The 24081-nt window shown below is 40.7% G+C and overlaps 2 protein-coding genes across 9 annotated transcripts in view; both read left to right on the top strand.

The window, feature by feature from the left end:
• Positions 1 to 1400: 1400 nt before the first annotated feature.
• On the top strand, positions 1401 to 11966 carry LOC125165148 (vascular non-inflammatory molecule 3-like). Of its 2 annotated transcripts, XM_047857707.1 has the most exons (7): positions 1401 to 1646; positions 1761 to 1891; positions 5927 to 6119; positions 7559 to 7850; positions 8652 to 9025; positions 10286 to 10459; positions 11350 to 11966. In XM_047857707.1, exons 1-7 carry the CDS (start codon positions 1434 to 1436, stop codon positions 11476 to 11478), a joined length of 1506 nt encoding a protein of 501 aa, XP_047713663.1. In that variant the 5' UTR covers positions 1401 to 1433; the 3' UTR covers positions 11479 to 11966. The 2 variants fall into 2 exon arrangements, 1 of the variants encoding a protein (XP_047713663.1); XR_007151990.1 differs by lacking the exon at positions 11350 to 11966 and having other exon boundaries at positions 8652 to 9397; positions 10286 to 10419.
• Positions 11967 to 12929: 963 nt separating this feature from the next.
• Positions 12930 to 24081, top strand: part of VNN1 (vanin 1) — a 67528-nt gene continuing 56376 nt past the window's right edge. For 5 of the 7 annotated variants that reach the window (XM_047858776.1, XM_047858778.1, XM_047858780.1 and 2 more), the window contains exons 1-2: positions 12938 to 13073; positions 19977 to 20025. The gene's annotated coding sequence lies outside the window, so the exon portion shown is untranslated. Of the gene's footprint in view, positions 13074 to 19976; positions 20026 to 24081 lie in introns of all 7 variants that reach the window. The other 2 variants (XM_047858774.1, XM_047858779.1) reach the window with 2 other exon arrangements.

The raw sequence follows: 24081 nt of genomic DNA, 5'->3' as shown, positions 1-24081 counted from the left end.
TCTGTGTCTCCCTCTCTCTCTGCCCCTCCCCCGTTCATGCTCTGTCTCTCTCTGTCCCAAAAATAAATAAACGTTGAAAAAAAAAATAAAAAAATAAAGATGTTCAACTCTTTAGAGGCACAAGGAAATCATTTCCTGAAAATGAGATTTTGGATGATGTAATAGTACAAGTATTTAGGGAAGAGGACTTCACTTAAAAAAATGGGCAGATTTGGGGCGCCTGGGTGCCTCGGTCAGTCGGGCGTCTGACTTCAGCTCAGGTCATGATCTCGCGGTTCATGAGTTCAAGCCCCGTGTCGGGCTCTGTGCTGACAGCTCAGAGCCGGGAGCCTGCTTCAAATATGTGTCTTCCTCTCTCTCTGACCCTCCCCCACTCACACTCTGTCTCTCTCAAAAATAAATAAACATTAAAAAATTGTGTTTTAAATGGGCCAATTCTATAAAGATGAAGAAATTGTATGATCTGAAGCCTAACTTCTTGGTTTTCAGCACATGAGCTCTACAGCAGTAGCCAGATTCTGGAGACGCCCAGAGACTCAACTCAGTGGGCACTCATTAACTTATTGACCGGGTTATAATCTGTGTTTTGCAAAGTGGTCAGAGAAACTTCCTACATTTCAGACTATTTTACAGTCTTTCGGAGGGAAGCCAGCAACTGTGGTTCCTGCTGAAATCCTTTTATAATGCAAAAATTGAGGGCCACTGGTTGTGAACCCGATCATAAGCAGATATATCTATTCTCCTTTGACATTTTATGAGCTCTGTTGAAACTGGAGCTTGTCTTACGCTCTGTTCTGTTTCTGCTACAGCCACATGTGTAAGTTCTTAGCACATTGTTGTTATGCTGGGTGCCTTCTAGAAGAGTTGAGTATTGGCCTTATTAATGGAACCATTGCGCTACCAGGAAAATATATTTTATTTAAAAAAAGAGTTCAACAGGGGTGCCTGGGTGGCTCAGTTGTCCAAGCATCAGACTTCTATTCAGGTCATGATCTCACGGCTCATGAGCTCGAGCCCTGCATTGGGCTCTGTGCTGACTCTCTCTCTCTCTCTCTCTCTGTCTCTCTCCCTTCCCCCACTCATGCATGTGCTCTCTGTATCCCAGAATTAATAAATAAACTTTAAAAAAGGAGTTCAACAGCCAGTGGTTTGGGGATTGGCTTGAACTCATCTGATTCACTCACTAATTTCACTTCTAGAGCTGAATAAACCTCTGAACCACTGTCAACAAGAACATTGCACACTTGAGTCCATGTGATTTTGTACTTCTGGCTGTCCGTTTTCTTGCGCAACATTCTTTCTTAATGTGTTGTGTAATGTTATTTCTGTGAAAATATAAATACCCAGAAGCGAGCCGGGTTTTCCCCTAAAACTTTCTCCAGTGATACCAAATATGAGAATCTGAGTTTATCGAAGATCACCAGCTTCTAGCTATGATTACATCATATTTTCCAAAATATGTGGCGCTATTTGCCATCTGTGTCCTATGTGTCGGTGCATTGGACACTTTCATTGCTGCAGTGTATGAACACGCTGTCATATTACCAAACAGAACAGAGACACCAGTTTCCAAAGAAGAAGCTTTGCTCCTGATGAACAAGAACATAGATGTTTTGGAGAACGCAGTTAAACTGGCAGCCAGGCAGGTATTGTCCTTTCTTATGCTGGCTGGGATATTGCAGAGGAAATTTGAAACTTGGAAAGAGCGTGGGTATTTGGAATTTGTGAAAGACTGTTTTGCTCGTACTTGTTTTGAGCAGGGTGCACATATCATTGTTACCCCAGAAGATGGAATTTATGGCTGGGTTTTCACAAGAGAGACCATTTACCCCTATCTGGAAGATATCCCAGAACCAGAGGTGAACTGGATTCCATGTACAGATCCCCAGAGGTAATGTCATTACCCTTTGATTTTTGAACAAAAAAAATTGTGATATTGCAAAAATACAAATAACAAATCCATTAAACTTGACTCGTTCTCTTTTCTGGCAATCAGTTTATGGCTCTGGACCCACAAGCCTCTTCATACTGTGTGCCGTCTGGCATGGCTTGAGATGATGATTCTTGGTTGGTTATTTATTGTGGCTTTCTTTAATGAATGGCCTGTGTGTACATAGTTTTTATAATAAATACACTCCATGGGGTTTCAACAAAGTGAAAAAGTTGTACTAGCTAGGACTTCTGTCCCCAAATAAAGTAAGCTCACCCATGAATACCTGCCTCCTTTGCAGGAATGGTAAAAAGATAAATGAACTTATGTTTCCACCTCCTAGCTGTGTGATGGGCGGCAGATCACCTAAATACTTCTCATCTCCGTTTCTTTATCCACAAACAGAGATCATAAAATTTCCTGTCCTACTTCCTTTACAGAGTAGACAAGAGTGTCAACTGAAGTGATACACGTAGAATCTAAACACAGTTGTGCCGCCTCCAACGTTAGCTGTCACGATTCCTTTTTTTTTTTTTTTTTTTTTTTCACAAAAATAATTGGATCTGGGGCGCCTGGGTGGCTCAGTCGGTTAAGCGTCCCGCTTCGGCTCAGGTCATGATCTCACGGTTTGTGAGTTTGAGCTCCACATCAGGCTCTGTGCTGACAGCTCAGAGCCTGGAACCTGCTTCGGATTCTGTCTCCCTCTCTCTGTTCCTCCCCCACTCGCACTCTGTCTCTCTCTCTCTCTCTCAAAAATAAATAACGATTAAAAAAAATAAAAATAAAAGATAATTGGATCTGAACCTCTGTGTTTTCTTGTCTTTGGGAAATGTAAGCAATTATTAATAGCTATAGTTTAAGCATAACTTTTCAATGTTTATTTTATTTTTGAGAGACAGAGAGTCAGAGCATGAGGGGGGGTGGGGCAGAGAGAGAGGGAGACACAGACTCCAAAGCAGGCTCCAGGCTCCGAGCTGTCAGCACAGAGCCTGATGCAGGGCTTGACCTCACAAACTGCAAGATCGTGACCTGAGCTAAAGTCAGACACTCAATCAACTGAGCCACCCAGGCACTTTGTTTAAGCATAACTTTCTTAGGGAACATCTGTATAAAACATAAGACAGATTTATGAAATTATTTTGTATGTATTTACTTTTTAAAATAGTTTATATGTAATTCCTTTAAAAGGCAAAATCTATGCATTAAAAAAAAATTTAATTTGCTAATTTTAAACTTGCAGGCATCTGTTCCGAACTATATCTATTGTACAAGAAAAAGAATGTCTTCAATAATTTTAACATTTGAAATTGACTGGGGGGTTGGGCTCAAGTCCAACGTTGCAACATAGGAGTTCTACTGTGTGGGTCAGTTTCTCCCAGGAGTTTCACCTTTGAAAAAATAATCTAAGTGTTGCATCGTCTATGTTTACAGTAACCGCATTAACTATAACTCAATGTTTACTTGATCATGAGGTTTGTTTTTTTTTCCCCCAGAGCAGGAAGGACTCATTATCTGCAATAATCCAAGAGGCTGATTCTAAAATTCACTTTATTTGCCTGGGCTGATAATACTGACTTTCCTAGGGGAAAGAAGTCCTGAATCCTGATAATTAATCTCAGATGAATTATTTTAAGTTGGGAAGGTAGATGACTGATGAAACTTCAACATTATTGAGGGTTGCAGACATTTACTCAAATGGTAAGCTTTCAGCCTGACTTACAAAAACAGAAGTCCGATATTTAATAAGACGGTAATATTGGTTTTAAAAAAAGCCACCATTTCTTCCCTAGTAATATTTATACTTAAAGGGGATAATAGAGGGCCACCTAGTTATCCTTGTGTATTTAAATACCATCATTTACAATACTGACCTGTCCCATGCTTCCTTGAGCATTACCCATGAGGAGTAATAGAAGATATTAAAATGCCCTAATTATTTAGCAGGAAGAAAGAAAGAAAGAAAGAAAGAAAGAAAGAGAAAGAGAGAGAGAGAAAGAAACAGAAAGAAAGAAAAAAAAGAAAGAGAGAAAGAAAGAAAGAAAAAAGAAAATAGGTGATAGTTTCATTGAAAGTTTTAAAGAGTCTCAATGTTAACAATGTTGCCCTGTTTTTCCTGAGGGGGGGAAAAAAAAGAAATGATCTGAAACAGTAGTCATAAATCATAAATCATAAATCAATCACAGTCATAAATTTGCCCTTTCTCTTCAAAGATTAGCTCCACATCAACTGTAGAGAGGCTGAGAGATGATGGAGAGAACCCAAATGGCTTCTAGAAGCAGTAAATCCATCAGTTTCCTGGGTTGTCCCCCTGTAGTTACAAAGTCCATACTGGCCATTATTTCTTTATGGAGCATCTACGTGGTTCCAGGAATTGTACCTGGTACACTAGACATATTGTCTCGTTCACTTTATGTGACAGGTATAACTATTTCCATTTTTCATATCAGGGAAAAAAGGAGGCTTACGGTCTCATATTGGTAATTAACATGGCAGGAAATCAAACCCAGCCATTTCCATCTGAGCCCTGATAACTGGTAGTCTTGGAGCACCTGGATGCACCATATTGTATTTGAAATCACCAGTGACCAGTGAACCCACTCCTTTGACAGAATGTTCTGGTTGCAAAATTTTTTTCTTTTCTGCTTATCTGTCTCTCTATAACGTTAGTCTTTGTACTGCCTTTATTACTTTATATATTATCATTGTATATATATGACTCACCTCCTTCAGATTAGAGCCTTTCAAATATTTGAAGCCACCTATCATTCCACCTATTTTGTCACCTCAATCTCTTCTTATTTCTTGGTTAATGTCCCCAATGTAGATGGATTTGGCAATACTTTGAGAAGCAATTTCGTAGTCTGTGTTTATCTCAGGGTTTCTCATGAACACCCTCGCAGGCAGGCAGGAAGTAATTATGTTGTACTGACAGATAAGGAAACTGAGGCAACACAGTGAAGTCCCTTCCTTCTTTCCTCCCTCCCTCCCTCCTTTCTTTCTTTCTTTCTTTCTTTCTTCTTTCTTTCTTTCTCTCTCTTTTTCCTTTTCTTTCTTTCTTCCTTTCTTTTCTTTCTCCTTCCTCCCTCCCTTCCTTCCTTCCTCCCTCCCTTCCTCTCACCTTTCTTTCTTTCTTTCTTTCTTTCTTTCTTTCTTTCTTTTTCTCTCTCCTTTTTCCTTTTCTTTCTTTCTTCCTTTCTTTTCTTTCTCCTTCCTCCCTCCCTTCCTTCCTTCCTCCTTCCCTTCCTCCCTCCTTCCCTCCCTTCCTTCCTGAAATATTTCAAGTACATAATGATGCATTTGTTCTCTATAGAAGACGATTGACATAGGAACAACTATTTACTGCTTCCTAGTAAGAGTATGGCTAGAATTATAGAAAAGCTCCTCCCCACTAAAAGAGTGTGTTAAATTTCAAGCCCTTCATTTGCCTGCCTAGAAGCACTTTATAAGAGAAAGCTTTCCTTCTCTTCTTTCTCCTCTTCCTCCACCATCTTTCCAGTGTTTCAGTCTCACACTGCAACTGAGAGTCTGGCACATTAAAATAGGTTAGCCTTCAGGGGAGGCGGGGGGATGGGCAAGATGGGCAAAGGGGAGTGGGAGATACGGGATTCCCGTTATGGAATGAATTAGTCATGGACTAAAAGGCACAGTATAGCAAATGTAGTCCATGGTATTGTCATAGTGTTGTATGACACTATGACAGATGATAGCTACACTGGTAGTGAGCATAGCACGACATCGAGGACTGTCGAATCATTAGGCTGTACGCCTAGAACTAATGTAACAATGTGTCAACTATACTTCAATAAAAAATAAGCAAGGTAAACTAGGTTAGCTTTCATAAATATGAAGACTATATTGCATGTGGAATTTTAGATCTTTTCTGATTTGATTCTTAACCTAGAGCTTGTGTTCTAAGTAACAGGCAAATAAAGTATGTTCTGGAAGATTAGAAATCACTCAAGTACAGTAAGTTTAAGGCCATATCTATTAAATCAGGTTTGGCTACACCCCAGTGCAACAAAGGCTCAGCTGCCTGGCCAAGGACAACTCCATCTACGTTGTGGCAAATATTGGGGACAAGAAGCCATGCAATGCCAGTGACCCTCAGTGTCCCCCCGATGGCCGTTACCAGTACAACACTGATGTGGTGTTTGATTCTGAGGGTAGGCTGGTGGCACGCTACCATAAGGTAAGAATATCTTCTTGTGTTTGTTTGTGGTATATATGTACATTCATTTGTTGAACATGGCCGAAAGAAGAACGCGTCTCTTGATTATTACGCTTTAGTTGAAAAGGGGGTTTCATTTACTCTGGTCTCATATAAGGGTTCTGAGTTTGAATTAAGCATGAAGTAGAATTTGGCAGAATATTGAATGTGATCATAGTCTCACAAAGATGTTAATAGTCTCTGAGAAAGAAGGAGAAATGCTGTTATACCCTGGTTAGTGTTTTGGCTCAATTCATTGACACTCATAGCATGACTAAGTTTTATCAGATGTAGTCTGTCCCTCAGAGGCTCAAAAGACGTCAGCTATTCCTCTAGCTCTCTTAACTTGTATTACAGCTTTTACTCGAGCTGTGCTTTTAGAGACCCCATGGTGCTCAACATAAAGCTCACATTCTGTAGGAGCAAAATCCAGAGGAAGAGTGTATTTTTGCCCTGCCTTGTAGACCTCGTCATCACACCTTGACTCCGGTTAGGCTACGTGCTTTCCTTGAGCCGATCCCTGCGGGATGAAGGACAAGCTTCCACCTGCGTGTAGGGTAGAGGAGCAAGTGACCCTCACTGAAGGGGAGGGGGTGTTGCCAGAGCACAAATATGTACACATCAAGCCTCATGGTACATAGTATCTGAGCAAGTACTCTTGACCCAGGGCAAAGTGGAGTTGGGGAGCAATAATCAAGCTGGAAAAAAATTACCAATGGCTCACTGATTAACAAGTGTGAGCTATTACCTTGCCTAACTTTATTTTTTTTTAATTTTTTTCAACGTTTATTTATTTTTGAGACAGAGAGAGACAGAGCATGAACAGGGGAGAAGCAGAGAGAGAGGGAGACAGAATCTGAAACAGGCTCCAGGCTCTGAGCTGTCAACACAGAGCCCGACGCGGCGCTCGAACTCACGGACCGTGAGGTCACGACTTGAGCCGAAGTCGGACGCTTAACTGACCAAGCCACCCAGGCGCCCCAGCCTAACTTTACTTTAAATGTATTTCACTTTTATAAGCCCAGCAGTATCAAAGAGAGATAGGACAAAGTTAATTTTATTACTACGTGCTAGGTTTCACACTGACAGTGTTGTTGGTATTTAAAGAATACAGTGACAAAAAATCTGAAGTTTATGATTCAGATTTTCAACCTGTGATGTTAAGAGAAATAGTCACCTTTCAAATATCGTTTTTAGATATGATTTCGTTCGTTAGTTGTGGAAAGGTGGAGTTTTCTGACCAGCACCGTCGTCATAAAACTCCTAGACAGTGGTATACTGGGTGTGATTTCTGCAAATTTATGTGCAATAGTTTTAAATATGCATGTCAACATGGCTGGGAAAAAATTTTGATGGGTATGAAACACCTCTCCTTGGTAGTTTTCTCATGAATTTCCCCCTTCTTTGCTTTTTGTTAACAGTACAATCTTTTTGCGCCTGAAATTCAATTTGATTTCCCCAAGGATTCAGAATCTGTGACTTTTGAGACTCCTTTTGGGAAGTTTGGCATTTTCACTTGCTTTGACATTTTTTCTCACACCCCAGCTGTGGTGGTGGTGGATGAGTTTCAAGTGGACAGCGTTCTCTACCCGGTGGCGTGGTACAACACGCTGCCCCTTCTGTCGGCTGTTCCCTTCCACTCTGCGTGGGCCAGAGCCATGAGAGTCAACTTGCTTGCTGCGAATACCCACAACACCAGCATGCACATGACAGGTAACTCACACGTGTCCTGCACCGACTGGCCATGATAGCCTTAGACAGTCTTCATTGATTTCCAAGCCACACTTGTCTTTAATAATTCTTTCATTAATTCTAATGTCACAAAATTAATAATAGCCTGGCTTTCAGTGCCAATATGTTTTAAGGACCATTATCCCTATGAGTACGGAAGGAGGTAAACGCTATTATCTCAATTTCACATGAGGGAACATTGGAGTTAAAGAGAAGTCAAGTCACATGAACAAACAAACAAAAACAAGGAAAAAAGAAAAACAAAGCCAGATCTAAAGAACTTTGCTGCCAGCATCCATCAGTAATAGTGAAATAAATCTTTGTGGTTAAGGTGATAAAATCATTTTAGACTTAACCAGAGTTTATCCTTCATTGCATCCATGTTCGAGGTAATACAAGCTCCCCTCTTGACTGCTTGGGTTATTCATTGATCCAGATGAAGAAACTTAAACACAAATAAATTAGACAGGTCAGCAGAGAGCTAAAATTATTCTTCGTGTTGGGGAATTTTCTAGTTGTTTGTTAAGTTGGTTAAAGAAGAGGTAGTTTAAGTAAAAAAGTCAATTGACCCAAGTCAATTGATCATTTCAGTGCAAGCAGAACCTAATGGAGGACACAGAGGCAAATGGGAACTATGCCAGGCTAACAAGCTATCTCCTTAACTGTCCTGAAAGTGCTTATGCTTTCATAAAGCCATATCGAATTTCTCTGGGGGATGATTTTACGAGTTTGTAACCATGCAAAATTTGGAACCAATATTTGCGTTGCCTTGTGTCGCCATAGGGAGTGGAATCTACGCACCGGAAGCGGTCAAAGTGTATCACTATGACATGGAAACAGAGAGTGGCCAGCTGATGCTGTCCGAACTGAAGTCCCGGCCGCGAAGTGAACCCACCTATCCTGCAGCTGTTGACTGGAGTGCTTATGCCAGAAGTGTCAAGCCATTCTTGTCTGAACAGTCAAATTTTCCGGGGATGATTTATTTTGATGAGCTCACCTTCATTGAGCTTAAGAGAAACACAGGAAATTACACAGTTTGCCAGAAAGACCTGTGCTGTCACTTAACTTACAAGATGTCGGAGAAACGAACAGATGAGGTTTACGCACTAGGTGCTTTTGATGGACTGCACACAGTAGAAGGTCAATATTACCTACAGGTAAACAATAGTGACGTCAGTTAGAATGGATTGTTTATTAGTTTTTCTTCTGGATCATCGCTGCATTTCTTTAACAATCGTGCTGGATTCAGTTACTTGGTAGCCGTTACAGTCATCACTGAAGTTTTCCCCCAGCACACTTTGTTTAGTCTTAGCAAGAACAGAATGTCTTCTCTTGGCTGCAAGGTAAAACATAAAGCGAGTTGATGAGCTCTCAGCCAGCTGGATTCAAGTTGAAAGGCTGCAACCTCCATGCCTTCTCGTTTTGTGTCAGGTTACTTGAGAACAGTGCTTTTCGAACTGTCTTCAACAGGAGTCCAGACTCAGAAGTCCGTTTCATGTTACGATGCTGTGCGGTCAAGATACGTGATGGTAATTGAAACAAATATTTTATTTATGACTTCAATTAGAATTAGAAATAGCCATAATTATGAGCAATAGCAGTCTGACTTTTAAAATCCAATTTATTGCATTTCACTTTATTTAAAAGAGACAGAGAGAGAGAGAGAGAGAGAGAGAGAGAGGGAGGGAGTTAGTCCTGACCTATTGAACTGATTTTCAGATTCACTAATAGCCTCTGACCTCCAGTTTGAAAAGACTGCTTAAGAGGTGTAGGGGATAAAGGCAGGCCATCCCAAGAGGAGCCATTTGGGCATGAAGATTATTGTGAATTAAAAAAGCAATTAAAAGCCAGAAGATTCAGAAAAAGCTCTTTACCTCCCCCACAACTGCCTACAAGAATTTAGGTAGAGGATCTGCTTCAGAAAGAGAGCTATCAGCATAAGTAAGGATGTGAGGACAGGAACCAGGTGTGGCGAACAGGGAGGAGCCTCACAAGGCCTGTTGGATCAAAGGCCTCCACATTCCAGTGTTTCTAAGAGGCCCGGCAAATATTTGTGTACCCAATGTTTATTCTTTCTCATCTTACGTAAATTGCATTCCTTCCCTTTGAAGTCCCAGACCCCTATGCCCTCCTCCTTATTCCAGAACGATATGCACACCTCATTTTGCCTGTCTTGGGAATTGCCATGTCTGTGTGGATTCCCAAATGTACAAAATTCAATTTGACGTTCTCCTGTTAATCTGTCTCATGTCCATTCAATTCTTAGTCTGGCCAGAAGGACCTTGACGGGGACAGGAAATTCTTCCTCCGTGACAGATGCGACTTAACAAATCTTCCTCTATTCCTTGAGATTGTGTCTTTCATGGAGAAACTATTTCCAAGATCTCTGACTACTTCTCTCTCCTTTGCCTACACAGATATGCACATTACTGAAGTGTCAAATCAGTGACCTGAGAACTTGTGGGGAGCCCGTGGGGTCAGCTTTCACCAAGTTGGAAGAATTCTCCCTCAGCGGCACATTTGCAACACGTTATGTTTTCCCACAGATCATTCTCAGTGGAAGTCAGCTTGCTCCTGAAAGGCATTATGAGGTAGGAGGAATTCAGGATGATCAATTTCTTTGAACAGATGGGGTAGACTAGCACCTTGGAAATCTTTGAGATTATGACACAGTGTTGCAGTGCTGTGGTTCACATTATACAGGCAGAGCTTTAAAGACACGGGAAGCTTTAATATGGAAGAGAAATTGTGGTTCTAGATGTCTTTAGGCTGTGACAGAGAATTTGGGGTTCACTTTTCCTACATAAATGCGATGCTGAGATCCAAGGCAACGGTAGGGTTATGGACGACGGCAGCTAATGTTCTCTTTATTTGCATAAATAAATAAATTTTTTTTTCAACGTTTATTTTATTTTTGGGATAGAGAGAGACAGAGCATGAACGGGGGAGGGGCAGAGAGAGAGGGAGACACAGAATAGGAAACAGGCTCCAGGCTCCGAGCCATCAGCCCAGAGCCCGACGCGGGGCTCGAACTCACGGACCGTGAGATCGTGACCTGGCTGAAGTCGGACGCTTAACCGACTGCGCCACCCAGGCGCCCCATAAATAAATTTTTTTTAATGGTGTGGAAGGCCCAAGTTAAACACATTAAACAATGCACCTACAGTTTATTTCATGGGTATGTTATTTTGAGAAGTTGTTCTAATGATAGCAATAATGAGAGTAATAATGGCGGTGCTTCATGAGTTAAAAGAATTTTTTTTATACGTCATCTTTTTTAACCACCTGTGCGGTAGTTTATTTGCTGCACTTTCACCCAAATCTCTCTACCCTTCGACCTTTAGATCTGACACACGGGTCTTCTGACACCAAGTCCCGTGTGCCTGTCTGTTACTATTTTAGAATGATGCTGTCAGAGAAGGACTCTGGGCTGGAAACCAAAGCTCTGCATTGGAGTTAATCCTTTGCTCTCTTTGATCAGGTCTTGAGAGACGGACGTCTGAGGAGCCGAAGCAGAACCCCTCTGCCTGTCTTAGTTTTGGCCCTGTACGGAAGAGTGTTTGACAAAGACCCTCCGCGCTTGGGGCAAGGACCCCGGAGATTAGAATGATCCCTTTCCACTGGCACACTTTCAGGATTACCCTGGCAAAGAAAGGGAGAGGGGGAAAAAAAAAAAAAAAAGCTTCATGTCTGTGTAGAAGAGATGTCACAAATTGGCCAGAACAACAAACTTAAAACGTGAAAAGCAGTGGATGGGTTTTATATGTTTTACGTTTTCCATATTTGATATATAGCACCAACTCATTTATGGGAGCTGCATGTGGGATCCGTGTAGGTGCAATGTAAGTGTATGTGAGCATATGTGTGTGTAGCAGAACATGCAGTTAAATGGAGGGGGACTTAGAAAACTCCTTTTGTGTTAACTACTCTGATACATGTGAATGTTTGTCTATCATTTGTAAATACACAGGGGGCACCTTAAGTACGCAGAGGGCTTTTGATCCTCGTTGACTACGATATAGGAAGTAAAAAAAAAAAAAAAACAAGGGCATCTCGTAAAGTGATTATGAGCAACTTTTCAAAACATTTTGAGTAACTTGTTACCTGATTAAAATTCTTCTATTATCTGTTTATTATACTCTTAAGTTCTAAATGTATGGAAATCAGATCCTTAGGACGGAAACAAAAAAGAAAAAATGATCTCCCTCAGACCACACCCTGTCTCCTTCTGGAAATATTCTATCCTAAAATTTATCCAATCCTGATTAAGCCCGCTGGATCCTCAGGTTTGTTGCAGTCTGTGTGACACTGGGAGCTTCCTTAGAAAGGGCCACCCTGTCACCTTTCCCCCAGTTACCATTGGTCTCTCAGCCCTGCTACCGCTGAGCTCTTTTTTTTCCAGGTGGTCACTGATTAACACTGGGAAGAGACACACAGGAGAGCAGGGAACTTTCTGGTTCATGCGGGAGTGGTTGGGGATCACTCTGGGCTGGGGACATCTTTTTCACACAGAAGATGACAGTTGCTCTCCTAGGCTTCTCCCAGATGCTTATTTCCATTCCATTTAGTTCAACCCAGTTCCAGGGGGCTGGAGATGTTCTGAGCCGCAGACGATCCCCTTGATCTCTGCTCCCGTCATGTCTGGATTTCCTCTCCAGGGGCTATGCCATTCAGATCCCAAGATTGTACCAGTGCCCCGGACTCTTCCATGCGGGACACGGGCATCTTCTGTCCTGATGGTCTTGTGCAGGCTTTTTCTAGAATTCTTCCCTCTCTTTCCTAGACATTTGTCTGGTGACAGCATTAGTACCTGGTGGCCCCAGCCTCCTCACCACCCTTCACCCCATGCATGTTACGTAAGCGACCTCTGCCCCCTTTCTCTAGCATGAGGAGACCACAGAATCACCAGATCCTGTGAGTTTCTCCACTCCTACTCACAATGACTCAACAAACAAGCTGTCTCTCTGGAAGTTGTTTTGATCCTTATCTTTTAATACCACATGTTTTTTATTTCTTTGACCTCTTTAGTCTCTCTCCTATCTCCCCCCCCTCCCACACTTTATTTACCATGACTTATAAATGAGGAGCTCTGATAGACTCACTCCTCAGAGCAGTGACTTCCTCGTCTAAATTCTTTCTTTGGAGAGTGAAATCTTTCTTTTGGCTTCAGCTAGTATTCCTGAGTCAGCAGAGTATAATCTACAGGTGAGCAAAAATATTTTTTTTCTTTTTATGGGAGCCAGTTTAGCCACAGAACAATGGTTAGGACTGAGAGTTAAAAAATAAATGTTTTATTAAGTTCTGTGGCAAAAATATATACATTCTTACAATGTAAATAACTGTACCAATCAGATTCACTCTAGAAAGTTGAAAGTGTTCTAGTCAGTAAGTATTAAATAACAAGAATTCAACTGAGTAAATTTAAAGACCAAATTGGCTTCATTCAGTGATTTATGAGTCCAGCAGCATTTCATCTAGGGGGGAAGAAAAACAAAAACAAAACTCCATTGAGGTTTAGAAAAAGGAAGGTTTTTAAAGGCAGAGAGAGAGTGGAAAAAGAAAAATTATTATCAAACAATGCATTATTTTATTCAAGGTGGCTCTCCTACGGGGAGCTTAAGGATTAAGTTCTAGTATAGCCCAGGAAATTTCAGGTTGTCTGGTTAAAGTTCACATTTCTGGGAGGAGCTGAAGCTGCCAGTTAGGTTAGGTATTAAGTCTTGGTGGGGTTTAGATTAAGTGACTCCATTTTGGAACTGCTGTCTTCTTTTTAACAATATTAATATCTAGGCATATATATTTAGTAGCAACACAGAGGCAGATTTCTTATCTTTTATCATACATAACATACTATAACTCTGACTCCGATCCCACTTCTGATCACCACCTACAATTCTGACACCCAATTCTGAGGTGGGGGAGGAGGGTCCCACACCATTAAGCAATTGTCTGACACCAGCTGGAGGTCCTACAATTCAACTCAATTCTGATACTATATACCTAGAGACAGTGCTGGGTCTCACAGTTGAGGGGCTTAGCCCCACAAAACTGCCCTCTCCCCACTTTAGACGTCAAGCCCAGATTGTCACCTGTGCTTCTGACTGACTGGTTATACAAAGGAGGGTCCAAGGACCCCCTCCCTCGGTTTGGTTAATTTGCCCTAGTGGCTCACTAGAACTCAGAAACATTTTACTCACTGGATTACTCGTGTTAAAAAACAAAATTCAACCGAGTAAATTTGAAGTTCTAATTGTCTTTGGAAATGATTCATGAGTCAGGCAGGCAGCATCCCACTGCAAGTGGAGGGGAGCTCCCCGGAGCTAAACAAGAAAAAGGCATTTAAAGGCAGAGAAAGGGCATAAAAATAAATAAGTAGAAAAATAAAGTAAAATAAAATGAAATAAAATGAAATAAAATGAAATGAAATGAAATAAAATGAAATAAAGTAAAATACAATACAATACAATACAATACAATACAATACAATACATAAGAAAGAAGAAGGAGAAGGAGAAGAAAGGAATTTATCAGCAAGGAATGCATTGTTTAGGCCAAGTTGCCCTTCTAAGTGAAGTAGTAAGTACTACTTACTACTCCAATCCTGGTCTAGAATTGACCAGGAAATTTGATGTTGACTGGTTACAGGTTACATGGGGTAACATTTGGGGTGTTGCAATTGCAGTAGTAGGTTAGGTAGTAAGTCTTGGTTTACTTGATGGGGTTTTGGGGTGATGATGGGTTGGTCCAGAGCCAATGGCCAAGGAAGAATTCTTGAAGACATCTTTGGTGCAAAAAGGTGATTTTATGAAAGCACGGGGACAGGGCCCGTGGGCAGAAAGAGGTGCACTGGGGTTGTGACGGGTCACTGATTATATGCCATCAGGTTGGGAGGGGGTCAGGGGTAGAGTAAGTCTCTAAGGTATTTTGGAAGCAAGGTTTTCAGGACCTTGAGGCAGCTGAGCTCCTGGAGGGAGGTCACTCTGCCTGTTTCAAGGACTTGTCAATGGGCTGTAGGCAGTAAGGGAATTTACTTTTTCATTTATTTGCCTTTGTTTCCCACATCATCATGGCAAGTACTTAAACCCCCTTCCATCTTGATGAGGGTGATAGTAGGGCTCCAGGAAACAGAATCTATAGGTTTCTGGAGATTAAGCTATGGATAAGATTGCCTTTTTCTTGCAGTTTACTAAGTTATCTGTAAACCGAAGGAGACTCCTGTCCTGCATGACTGTGATCTCTATCAGTCAACCATTTGCTTTCTTTCCTTTCCCCTGTTCTTGGGCAGCCAGGGGTGTCTGAGAAATATCACTCATATCCCACCTAGTGATGGCAGGGGGTTCTGTTAGCCTGTACTTTGCCCTCAGCTTGCCCCAGGCTCCCTCATCCTACTTGACTTGGGGCCTTAACCTAAGTGATGCCATTTTGGGTCTGTGATTTTCTTTTTAACAATCCCCTCCTTTTGATCAGACTTTCGGATGTGATCCAAATTTAAGGCAGTAATGCCACTGCTCTGAAGTTCTTGAAGCTTCTGTTGATTCTTTGTGTGGCATTCACAGGTCATGACTTTTTTCTTTACCTCTGTGATATCTGCGGATTATGAGTTTAGGTTTGCACCCTGTAAGTCAGTCATCCTTGGTTCCTTTGCTGAGGCATTTAAAAATTTTGAAAGAATATCAGGTACCAGGAAGGCTGTTATGATTACTATAAGTGGGATAATTCCCGACGTTTGGAGTGTACTTTGAAGTCATAGTCCTTGCTGTCGGGTCGTTGAGCGCAACAGTCAAGAAAGAAACCTTGAAACATTTTTTGTGCGAAAAAGGTGCTTTTATTAAAGCCAGGGACAGGATTCAGGGGCAGAAAGAGCTGCACTTGTGATGGTGAGGTGTGACTGATTACATATTTTGGAGTTTAACACGCAGGGATTTCTGTATGTTAAAGAAAACTTCTAGGATCCTGGAGTTCTGGCTATTGTCAAACTAAGGTTGCTTTTCGTCTCTAGCAAAGCATTAACATTAAGGCAGTTTGTGAGTTCCTTAAGGAATGTCACACTCTGCAGGTCTCAAGTATTTATCAGTGGGCTGCAGGTTGTAAGGAAATTTTATTTGCATTTCTTTTGCCTTTGGTCTCTTCATTATTCTCTTCCCACCCCCACTCTCCACACCCCCCCCCCCCCCAACAATTTTGACCCTTAAATCTTTGAGATTGCTGAGGTGGAAGGTCTTGTCTTCTGTAACCTTTTCCTATGTAGAGATGTCCCTACCTATGGGTCAACATTGGTCAGTTGGGGAATTTATATAAAGGAGTTACGAAAGGCAGAGGCAGTCAAATCCAAGACAGACAACATACATGAATCTCTTTCATCTGTCAGCTTGAAGTCATGGAAGTGAAGGAGCTTAGGCACCAGGCAGGGAGACACTGGAAGAGACCACAAATTAAGATCAATATTATTATGAGAAAAAGAAGCCTAATAAAGAGACCAGTGGTAGTTGGACTGAAATTTTCCTTCCATCCAGGAGCTTAACCAATCATTAAGGGAGAGAGAAGGATGATGTAAAGTGCCAATTTGGGGATTCATATCTTTTAGCAATCTTGTTATGTTTTTGTGATAATCTGGAGTATATCTTTTAAAAATTCTGGAATATATACACTACATTCTGTTTTGATAATGGCACATGTAACTATTTGTGCAGCTGTTAAAGCAGGTAAGGTCATTTAATTTTGTAGAACTGCTTTACATATCTGCTTAATGGCAGCATTGAGTAAGGAAATACGGCTTTGTGAGTCATTTAGTGCTTTTACAGTTTATTGATTAAGGGCTTCCATATGCCAAATGACATTCTCTAGTCCCATTGATGGAACAAAGATGGACATTAAGTGATCATATCAGTGAAGTATTGATCGTATCCATTGTTGTTTTAAATTTGGAAGATTAGTCATGGTTTTGATAATACACCGATAAATCCAAGCAAGACTCAAGGGGCAATGACCTATTATCCATCCTGGAGGAAGCCAAGGCCATAGGTTAGATCCATATAACCATTGGATCCCGTTTGGAGTTACCCATCCAATTCTGGGCTACCTTGTCCAATCAGTAGTAGCAAACCAATCAGAAGCAAACCAATCAGTAGCCTGGAATACAATGGTTTGAGAACAGATTTCTAGAGATAGCCAGCCCAAACGTCGTGTGCTGTTTGTCCAGGTATCATATATATGGTTTCTTTGTTTCCGGTGTAAAATTGCCTTTTGACTGAGTTGTCCAATGAAGGGGTGTGAACCATAAATATTAATCCCAGATTTGGTATATATATTGTCCTGGGTAAATTGATAAGTAGAGTTTTATAGTCTAGGCACTCCTTGATGGGCATTAACTAGTGGGCTTGTGAATTCAATTAAAACCTTAGTAGTTGGAGTGTATGAAAAAGTCTGGTTATGACCTGGAAAGTTCCAAGTCATACTGATCATGGGCCAAGAAGAAACATTATGTCTAATGATAGAATTATCACGATACATGCTAGTGTTAGGATTATGTATTATATCTAAAACATAAGTGCATAAGCAGTACTAAGCAGTGCCTTGTAAAGGAGAAACACATCAGGGTAACCCAGACATACGTGACATGGGCAAAACTCCACATATCCAACAATCTATTTGATTCTGAAGTCCAGTGTAATGTTGTGCCCATTGTAGAAAGGAATTGTCTATTAAAATGGGTGCACAGAGAATTAAAAGAAATTATACAACCTTCATCGTCATTTGACATCTTCTACAGGTCCACAAGAGTAAGAAGTCACGTTAGTTTGTTCATTGTTTCCTATGAAGGAGTTACCAGTTTTATTCTGGATATATGAGTCCAGGAAGAGTGTCCCTTTAATTGTATTGCAGTGGGAGTACATAATATGGCCTGATATGGACTTGGGGTTTAAGCCCTCTACTATATTTGACTTCCAATATTTTAAATAAACCATGCCTCCAGGGCTTGCATGGGGTAAGCTTTCAGTTATAGTTAAATTAGATTTGGGGAGCATACGTTCGGTATATGAAGTAATTTATGAATTAACCTGGCTTCAAGTGAGTAATTTAATAAAGTATTATAATCTTTATCTAATAACAGGTCCACTGTAAAATGGTTTTCCATATAATAACTCAAAATAGCTTAGTCCTATAAGTTGTTTTGGAGCAGTCCTCATTCTGAGATGTCCTATTGGTAAGACAGTAACCCAATTTTCTTGGATCTCCAGACTAAGTTTAGTAAGGTGTTGTTTTCAAGTATGATTAGCTTGGGGCACCTGAGGGGCTTTGTTGGTTGAGCATCTGACTCTTGATTTCGGCTCCGGTCATGTCTCAAGGTTTGCAAGATCGAGTTCCCTATCAGCTCTGCACTGACAGCATGGAGCCTGCTTGGGATTCTCTCTCTCAACCTCTTTCACTCTGCACCACCTCTGCTCATGCTCTCTTTTTCTCTTTCAAAAAATAAAAATAAAAATAAAAATAAAAACATTTTTAAAAACTGAAGTATGATTAGCTTTCTCTACCTTTCCAGAGAATTGTGATGCCAGGCTGAGTGTAAAAAATATATAATTTTTAAGCTCATGCTATTTGTTGAGTTATTTGTGCAGTAAAAGAAGGGCCATTGTCACTTTGAAGGGCTCATGGAAGGCCAAGTCTAGGAGTAATTTCTCACAACAGGACTTTGGTCACTTCTGTGGTTCTTTCAGTTTTACATGGAAAGGCCTGGACTCATCCAGGGAAGGTATCAACAAACACTAGTAGGAACTTACAGCCTTTGCAAGGAGGCATCTGTGTGACATCAAGCTGCCAGTCCTCTTCTGGATATGTTCAAGTCTTCAGACTGGTTTGAAAGACTGCACCTTCCAAATTTACTCCTGCACAAACAATATAGGATCGACAGAGCTATTTCATAGTAGTTGTTAAATTTATTCCATCATATAGATATATACATATATTTTTTAATGGTTATTTGTTTTTGAGAGAGAGAGAGAGAGAGAGAGAGAGAGAGAACGTGAGTGGGGGAGGGGCAGAGAGAGAGAGCGAGGCACAGAATCTGAAGTAGGCTCAAGGCTCTGAGCTGTCAGCACAGAGCCTGATGTAGGGCTTGAACTCGTGAACAACGAGATCATGACCTGAGCTGAAGATCGGATACTTTACCAACTGAGCCACCCAGGAGCCTCAATCATCAAATATATTTTTAATTAAATGTTCTAAAGCATTTTGCCCAAATGAGTAGCCTGCTATAAACCCTGTACTACTTTTCACTGGTTATTTTTGGATATGAAGATTTTTTTCCCTTGTTATTAGTAAGCCAGTCCTATGTATTTTTTTTTTTTTAATATCCTCATTCCTGGACTATGTGAATTTCTTGGTCTGAATAGACTGGAGTTATGGATTGTATTAGAATGAAGACTGGTATATGTTCATTTTGTGCTGCCTGCTTCACTTGCATGGTTTGCCAAATTGTTTCTTTTAGACTCTAAATTCATACCCTTCTGATGTCCTCTAGGTGAATTACAGGTCCCTCCTTAGGCAGGTGTACAGCCTCAAGAAAGGTGATTATTTCAGGCCCATATTTGTTTGAGGAATTATGATTTGATAAAAATCCCCTTTCCTTCCAACCTGCCCCATGGTCATGTGGCACCAAGAAAGTGTATTTAGAGTTAGTATAAGTATTAATTTTTAGGGCTTTGGCCGATTGAAGAGCATGGGTACGTGCTCTTCATTCAGCCTTTTGGGCAGTTATTCACTGGAAGGGCTTTTGCCCCAGTGGTCTTAGTTAAGATCGCTATAGCATATCCAGCATTTCTTTCTCCCTTATCCGGGAAGCTACCGCCATCAGTAAACCAACCATCGTCTGCATTTTCAATAGGGGAGTCTTTTCAATCTAGTCTGCTAGAATAAACAAGTTTGATAATTTCTGAGCAGTCATGTTCTAGCATAGAGGCATGATGGTCACATCCAAGAATCAGGGTAGCTGGGTTTAAAGTTTGACAGGTTTTAAGTATTATTTTGAGAATATCTAAAAGCATAGCCTGTATGTTTAGTAGATTGGTCTCCTGTTATTTTCACTGTTTCTTTGGTGTCTTTGGTCTCTAGGCCTCTCTGGGCCTGATGTGATGTCATTACTGTCAAGGATTGTCCCACAGTAAGTTTCAAAGCTTCTTCCTCTTAGTGAGCTGTTGTAGCCACTGCTTGAAGACAAGATGGCCGCCCTTGCACTACATTCTCAAATATCTCTGAAAAATAGTCCACTGTTCTTATTTTATTTCCTAATTTCTTGATAAGAACTCCCAAGGCTTGTCCCTGTTTTTCTGCTACATATAAAGGAAAAGGTTTTCCTAAATTTGGTAAAGCCAAGGCTGGGGTGGACAGCTGTCAAGTTTTTAGTGCTTGAAAGGCTGTCTGTTGGGCTTTAGTCATTAAATCATACAGTGGTGTGGTTAAGAGCCCAAATCCAGGAATCGATAGGTGGCAAAAACTTCCCATGTCTAGGGAAGTGTGGAGTTGCTTCTTTGTAGTTGGGGGCTCAAGATCTAATATAGCCTGTTTCTTGTCAGTAAACGGTGTCCAGTGATCTGGTGTTAATTCATATCCCAGATATTGTACCTTCTGTTTAGATATTTGTGCCTTCTTAGGGATGATGCAATACCCCATCTGCCAATACATTAAGAAAAGTTATAAAATTACTATCAGACATTTCTCTGGTGGGACTGCAGTTTAAAATATCATCCACGTATCAAATTATTGTTCTTTGAGGCAAGGATATATCACAGAGGTCTTTGCTAAGTGCAGCCCCTGAAAAGGTGGAGACTGTCTCTAAATTCCTGTGTCAAAACTGTCCATGTTAATCAAGCAGCCTGTGGCTGAAAGGTGAGGTCCATTCAAAAGCAAATAGTGGCCGTGTTTTTGCACTGAGAGGGATGTAAAGAAGGAAGCTTTTATTATTTATTTTTTTTTAATGTTAATTTATTTTTAAGAGAGGGAGAGAGAGAGAACATATGCAGGGGAGGGGCAGAGAGACAGAAGGACATGGCCCTACTGGAGAGCATTTGTTTGGACATTCCTTGCTCCAGTATCTGATGGCCACACCTCTAGCATGGGATCTTACCTTGTCCTTTGTCTGATACCTGCTTTTTCTTTGGCTCCTGGTTAGTCTGGCATTGTGGAGAATCTGTGATAGTGGCAGCCAATATTTGAGCCTGTATTTGTCCCTGCAATTTAGGTCTTCAGTCCTTTTCTTGTCTTAAAACCATACTGCTATTATTAAAAATTCCAGGGGCGCCTGGGTGGCGCAGTCGGTTAAGCGTCCGACTTCAGCCAGGTCACGATCTCGCGGTCCGTGAGTTTGAGCCCCGCATCAGGCTCTGGGCTGATGGCTCAGAGCCTGGAGCCTGTTTCCGATTCTGTGTCTCCCTCTCTCTCTGCCCCTCCCCCGTTCACGCTCTGTCTCTCTCTGTCCCAAAAATAAATAAACGTTGAAAAAAAAATTAAAAAAAAAATTCCAGTATTCCTACCTCAAGAAGCAAGAAAATTCTCATATACACAGCTTAACCTTACACCTAAAGGAGCTAGAAAAGGAACAGCAAAAAGGAATGCTGAGGAAACTCAGCAGAAAGGAACTAATAATGATTAGAGTGGAAATAAATGATATAGAAACAAAAACAACAACAAAAAACCCAGTAGAACAAATCAGCAAAACTAAGAATTGGTTCTTTGAAAGAGTTAACAAAATTGATAACCCCCTAGCCAGACTATCAAAAAGAAAAGAGGAAGGACCCAAATAAATAAAATCATGAATGAAAGAGGAGACATCACAACCAACACCACAGAAATACACACAATTATAAGAAAATATTATGAAAAGTTATGTGCCAACAAATTGAGCAATCTGGAAGAAATGGATAAATTCCAAGAAACATACAAATTTCCCAAACAGGAAGAACTAGGAAGTTTGAACAGATCCATTACCAGAAATGAAAGTGAATGAGTAATCAAAAATCTCCCAAGAAACAAAAGTTCAAGGCCAGATGGTTTCCTAGGAGAATTCTACCAGACATTTTAAGAAGAGTTAATTTTTCTTTTTTTTTTTTTTTTTTAATTTTTTTTTTTCAACGTTTATTTATTTTTGGGACAGAGAGAGACAGAGCGTGAACGGGGAAGGGGCAGAGAGAGAGGGAGACACAGAATGGGAAACAGGCTCCAGGCTCTGAGCCATCAGCCCAGAGCCCGACGCGGGGCTCGAACTCACAGACCGCGAGATCGTGACCTGGCTGAAGTCGGACGCTTAACCGACTGCGCCACCCAGGCGCCCCAAGAAGAGTTAATTTTTCTTAAACTGTTCCCAAAAAATAGAAATGGAAAGAAAACCTTTGTTCCAACCTCATTATAAGAGGCCAACTTTATTTGATTCCAAAACCAGACAAAGCAAAGTTGGAGGCATCATGATTCTGGACTTCAAGCTATATAACAAAGTTGTAATCATCAAGACAGTATGGTACTGGCACAAAAACAGACAGACACATAGATCAATGGAACAGAATACAAAACCCAGAAATGGACCCACAGCTATATGGTCAACTAACCTTTGACAAAACAGGAATATCCAATGGGAGAATGACAGTCTCTTCAACAAGTGGTGTTGGGAAAACTAGATAGCAACATGCAGAAGAATGAAACTGGGCCATTTTCTTACACTATACAGAAAAATAAGTTTAAAATGGACGAAAGACCTAAATGTGAGACAGGAAACCATCAAAATCCTAGAGGAGAACATAGGCAGCAACCTCTTTGACCTTGGCCATAGCAACTTCTTACTACATATGTCTCCAGAGACAAAGGGAAACAAAAGCAGACATGAACTACTGGGACTTCATCAAGATAAAAAGCCTCTGCAGAGTGAAGGAGACAATCAACAAAACTGAAAGGCAGCCTATGGAATGCGAGATGATATTTGCAAATGACATATCTGATAAAGGATTTGTATCCAAAATCTATAAAGGACTTATCAAACTCAATAGCCAAAAACCAAATAATCCAATTAAGAAATGGGCAGAAGACATGAGTAGACACTTTTCCAAAGAAGACATCCAGATGGCTAACAGGCACATAAAAAGATGCTCAACGCCACTTATCATCAGGGAAATGCAAATCAAAACCACCCTGATGAGATACCACCTCACACCTGTCAGAATGGCTAAACTTAACAACCCAAGAAACAAAAGGTGTTGGCGAGGATGCAGAGAAAGGGGAACTCTCTTGCACTGTTGGTGGGAGTGCAAACTGGGGCAGCCACTCTGGAAAACAGTAGGACGTCCCTCAAGAAAGTAAAAATGGAACTGCTTTACCATCCAGCAATTGCACTACTGTTTATCCAAAGGGTACAAAAATTCAGATTTGAATTTGAATTATACATATATAATGCAGTATTACTCAGCTATCAAAAAGAAGGAAATCTTGCCATTTGCTGTAATGTGGATGCAGCTAGAGTGTATTATGCTAAGGGAAATAAGTCCATCAGGGAAACAAACCAAAAGAGACTCTTAGAATAGAGAACAAACTGAGGGTGGTTGGAGGGATGTGGGTGGGGGATGGGCTAAAGGGGGGATGGGCATTAAGGAAGGCGCTTGTCTTGTTGAGCACTGGGTGTTATATGTAAGTGATGAATCACTAAATTCTACTCCTGAAACCAATATCACACTACATGTTAACTAAGTAGATTTTTTTTTAAAAATTGGAGAAAAAAATAAAAAAAATAAAATTTACCCTTTCCCCTCGGAAAACTAAAACAAACAAACAAAAAAACTAAAACAAAACAAACAAACAAACAAAATTAAAACAAAAAACTCCAGGAGGTACCTCTAGTAGACACTGGGTGGAGGTTTGAGGCCCTAAAGCCACTTTAGTCAATTTTTGACAGATGTCAGGTGCCAACTGATTTTTTATAAAATGTACGTTTAATGTAATTGTTCACTCAGGTGAGGTTGGGTCCAGATTTATATATTTAAGGATGGCTTCTCCAAATGACCCCGAAATAGAGCTGGATTTTCATCAGCTCCTGGAGTAATTTTCTGAATTTTAGCAAAGTTTACAGGTTTAGAGAATCCTTTTTTTCATTCCTACTATTAAACAAGTGATCATATGGTCTCATGTTTTCCTTCTCATCCTACCCTCCTGGTAATTCCAATGTGGTTTGGTATTTGGG

Source organism: Prionailurus viverrinus, chromosome B2 (genome assembly GCF_022837055.1).
Source record: "Prionailurus viverrinus isolate Anna chromosome B2, UM_Priviv_1.0, whole genome shotgun sequence".
Lineage (NCBI taxonomy): Eukaryota > Metazoa > Chordata > Mammalia > Carnivora > Felidae > Prionailurus > Prionailurus viverrinus.
Note: the sequence above shows the minus strand (reverse complement) of the source record. Positions and strands in the feature narration are given on the sequence as shown.

Bases quoted from the DNA above. Each gene is read 5' to 3' on its own strand.
- LOC125165148 (XM_047857707.1), top strand. From the start codon at position 1,434: ATGATTACATCATATTTTCCAAAATATGTGGCGCTATTTGCCATCTGT. The intron at 1,647-1,760 runs GTATTGTCCTTT...TGTTTTGAGCAG, and splicing joins TTAAACTGGCAGCCAGGCAG to GGTGCACATATCATTGTTAC. The intron at 1,892-5,926 runs GTAATGTCATTA...CTATTAAATCAG, and splicing joins CCATGTACAGATCCCCAGAG to GTTTGGCTACACCCCAGTGC.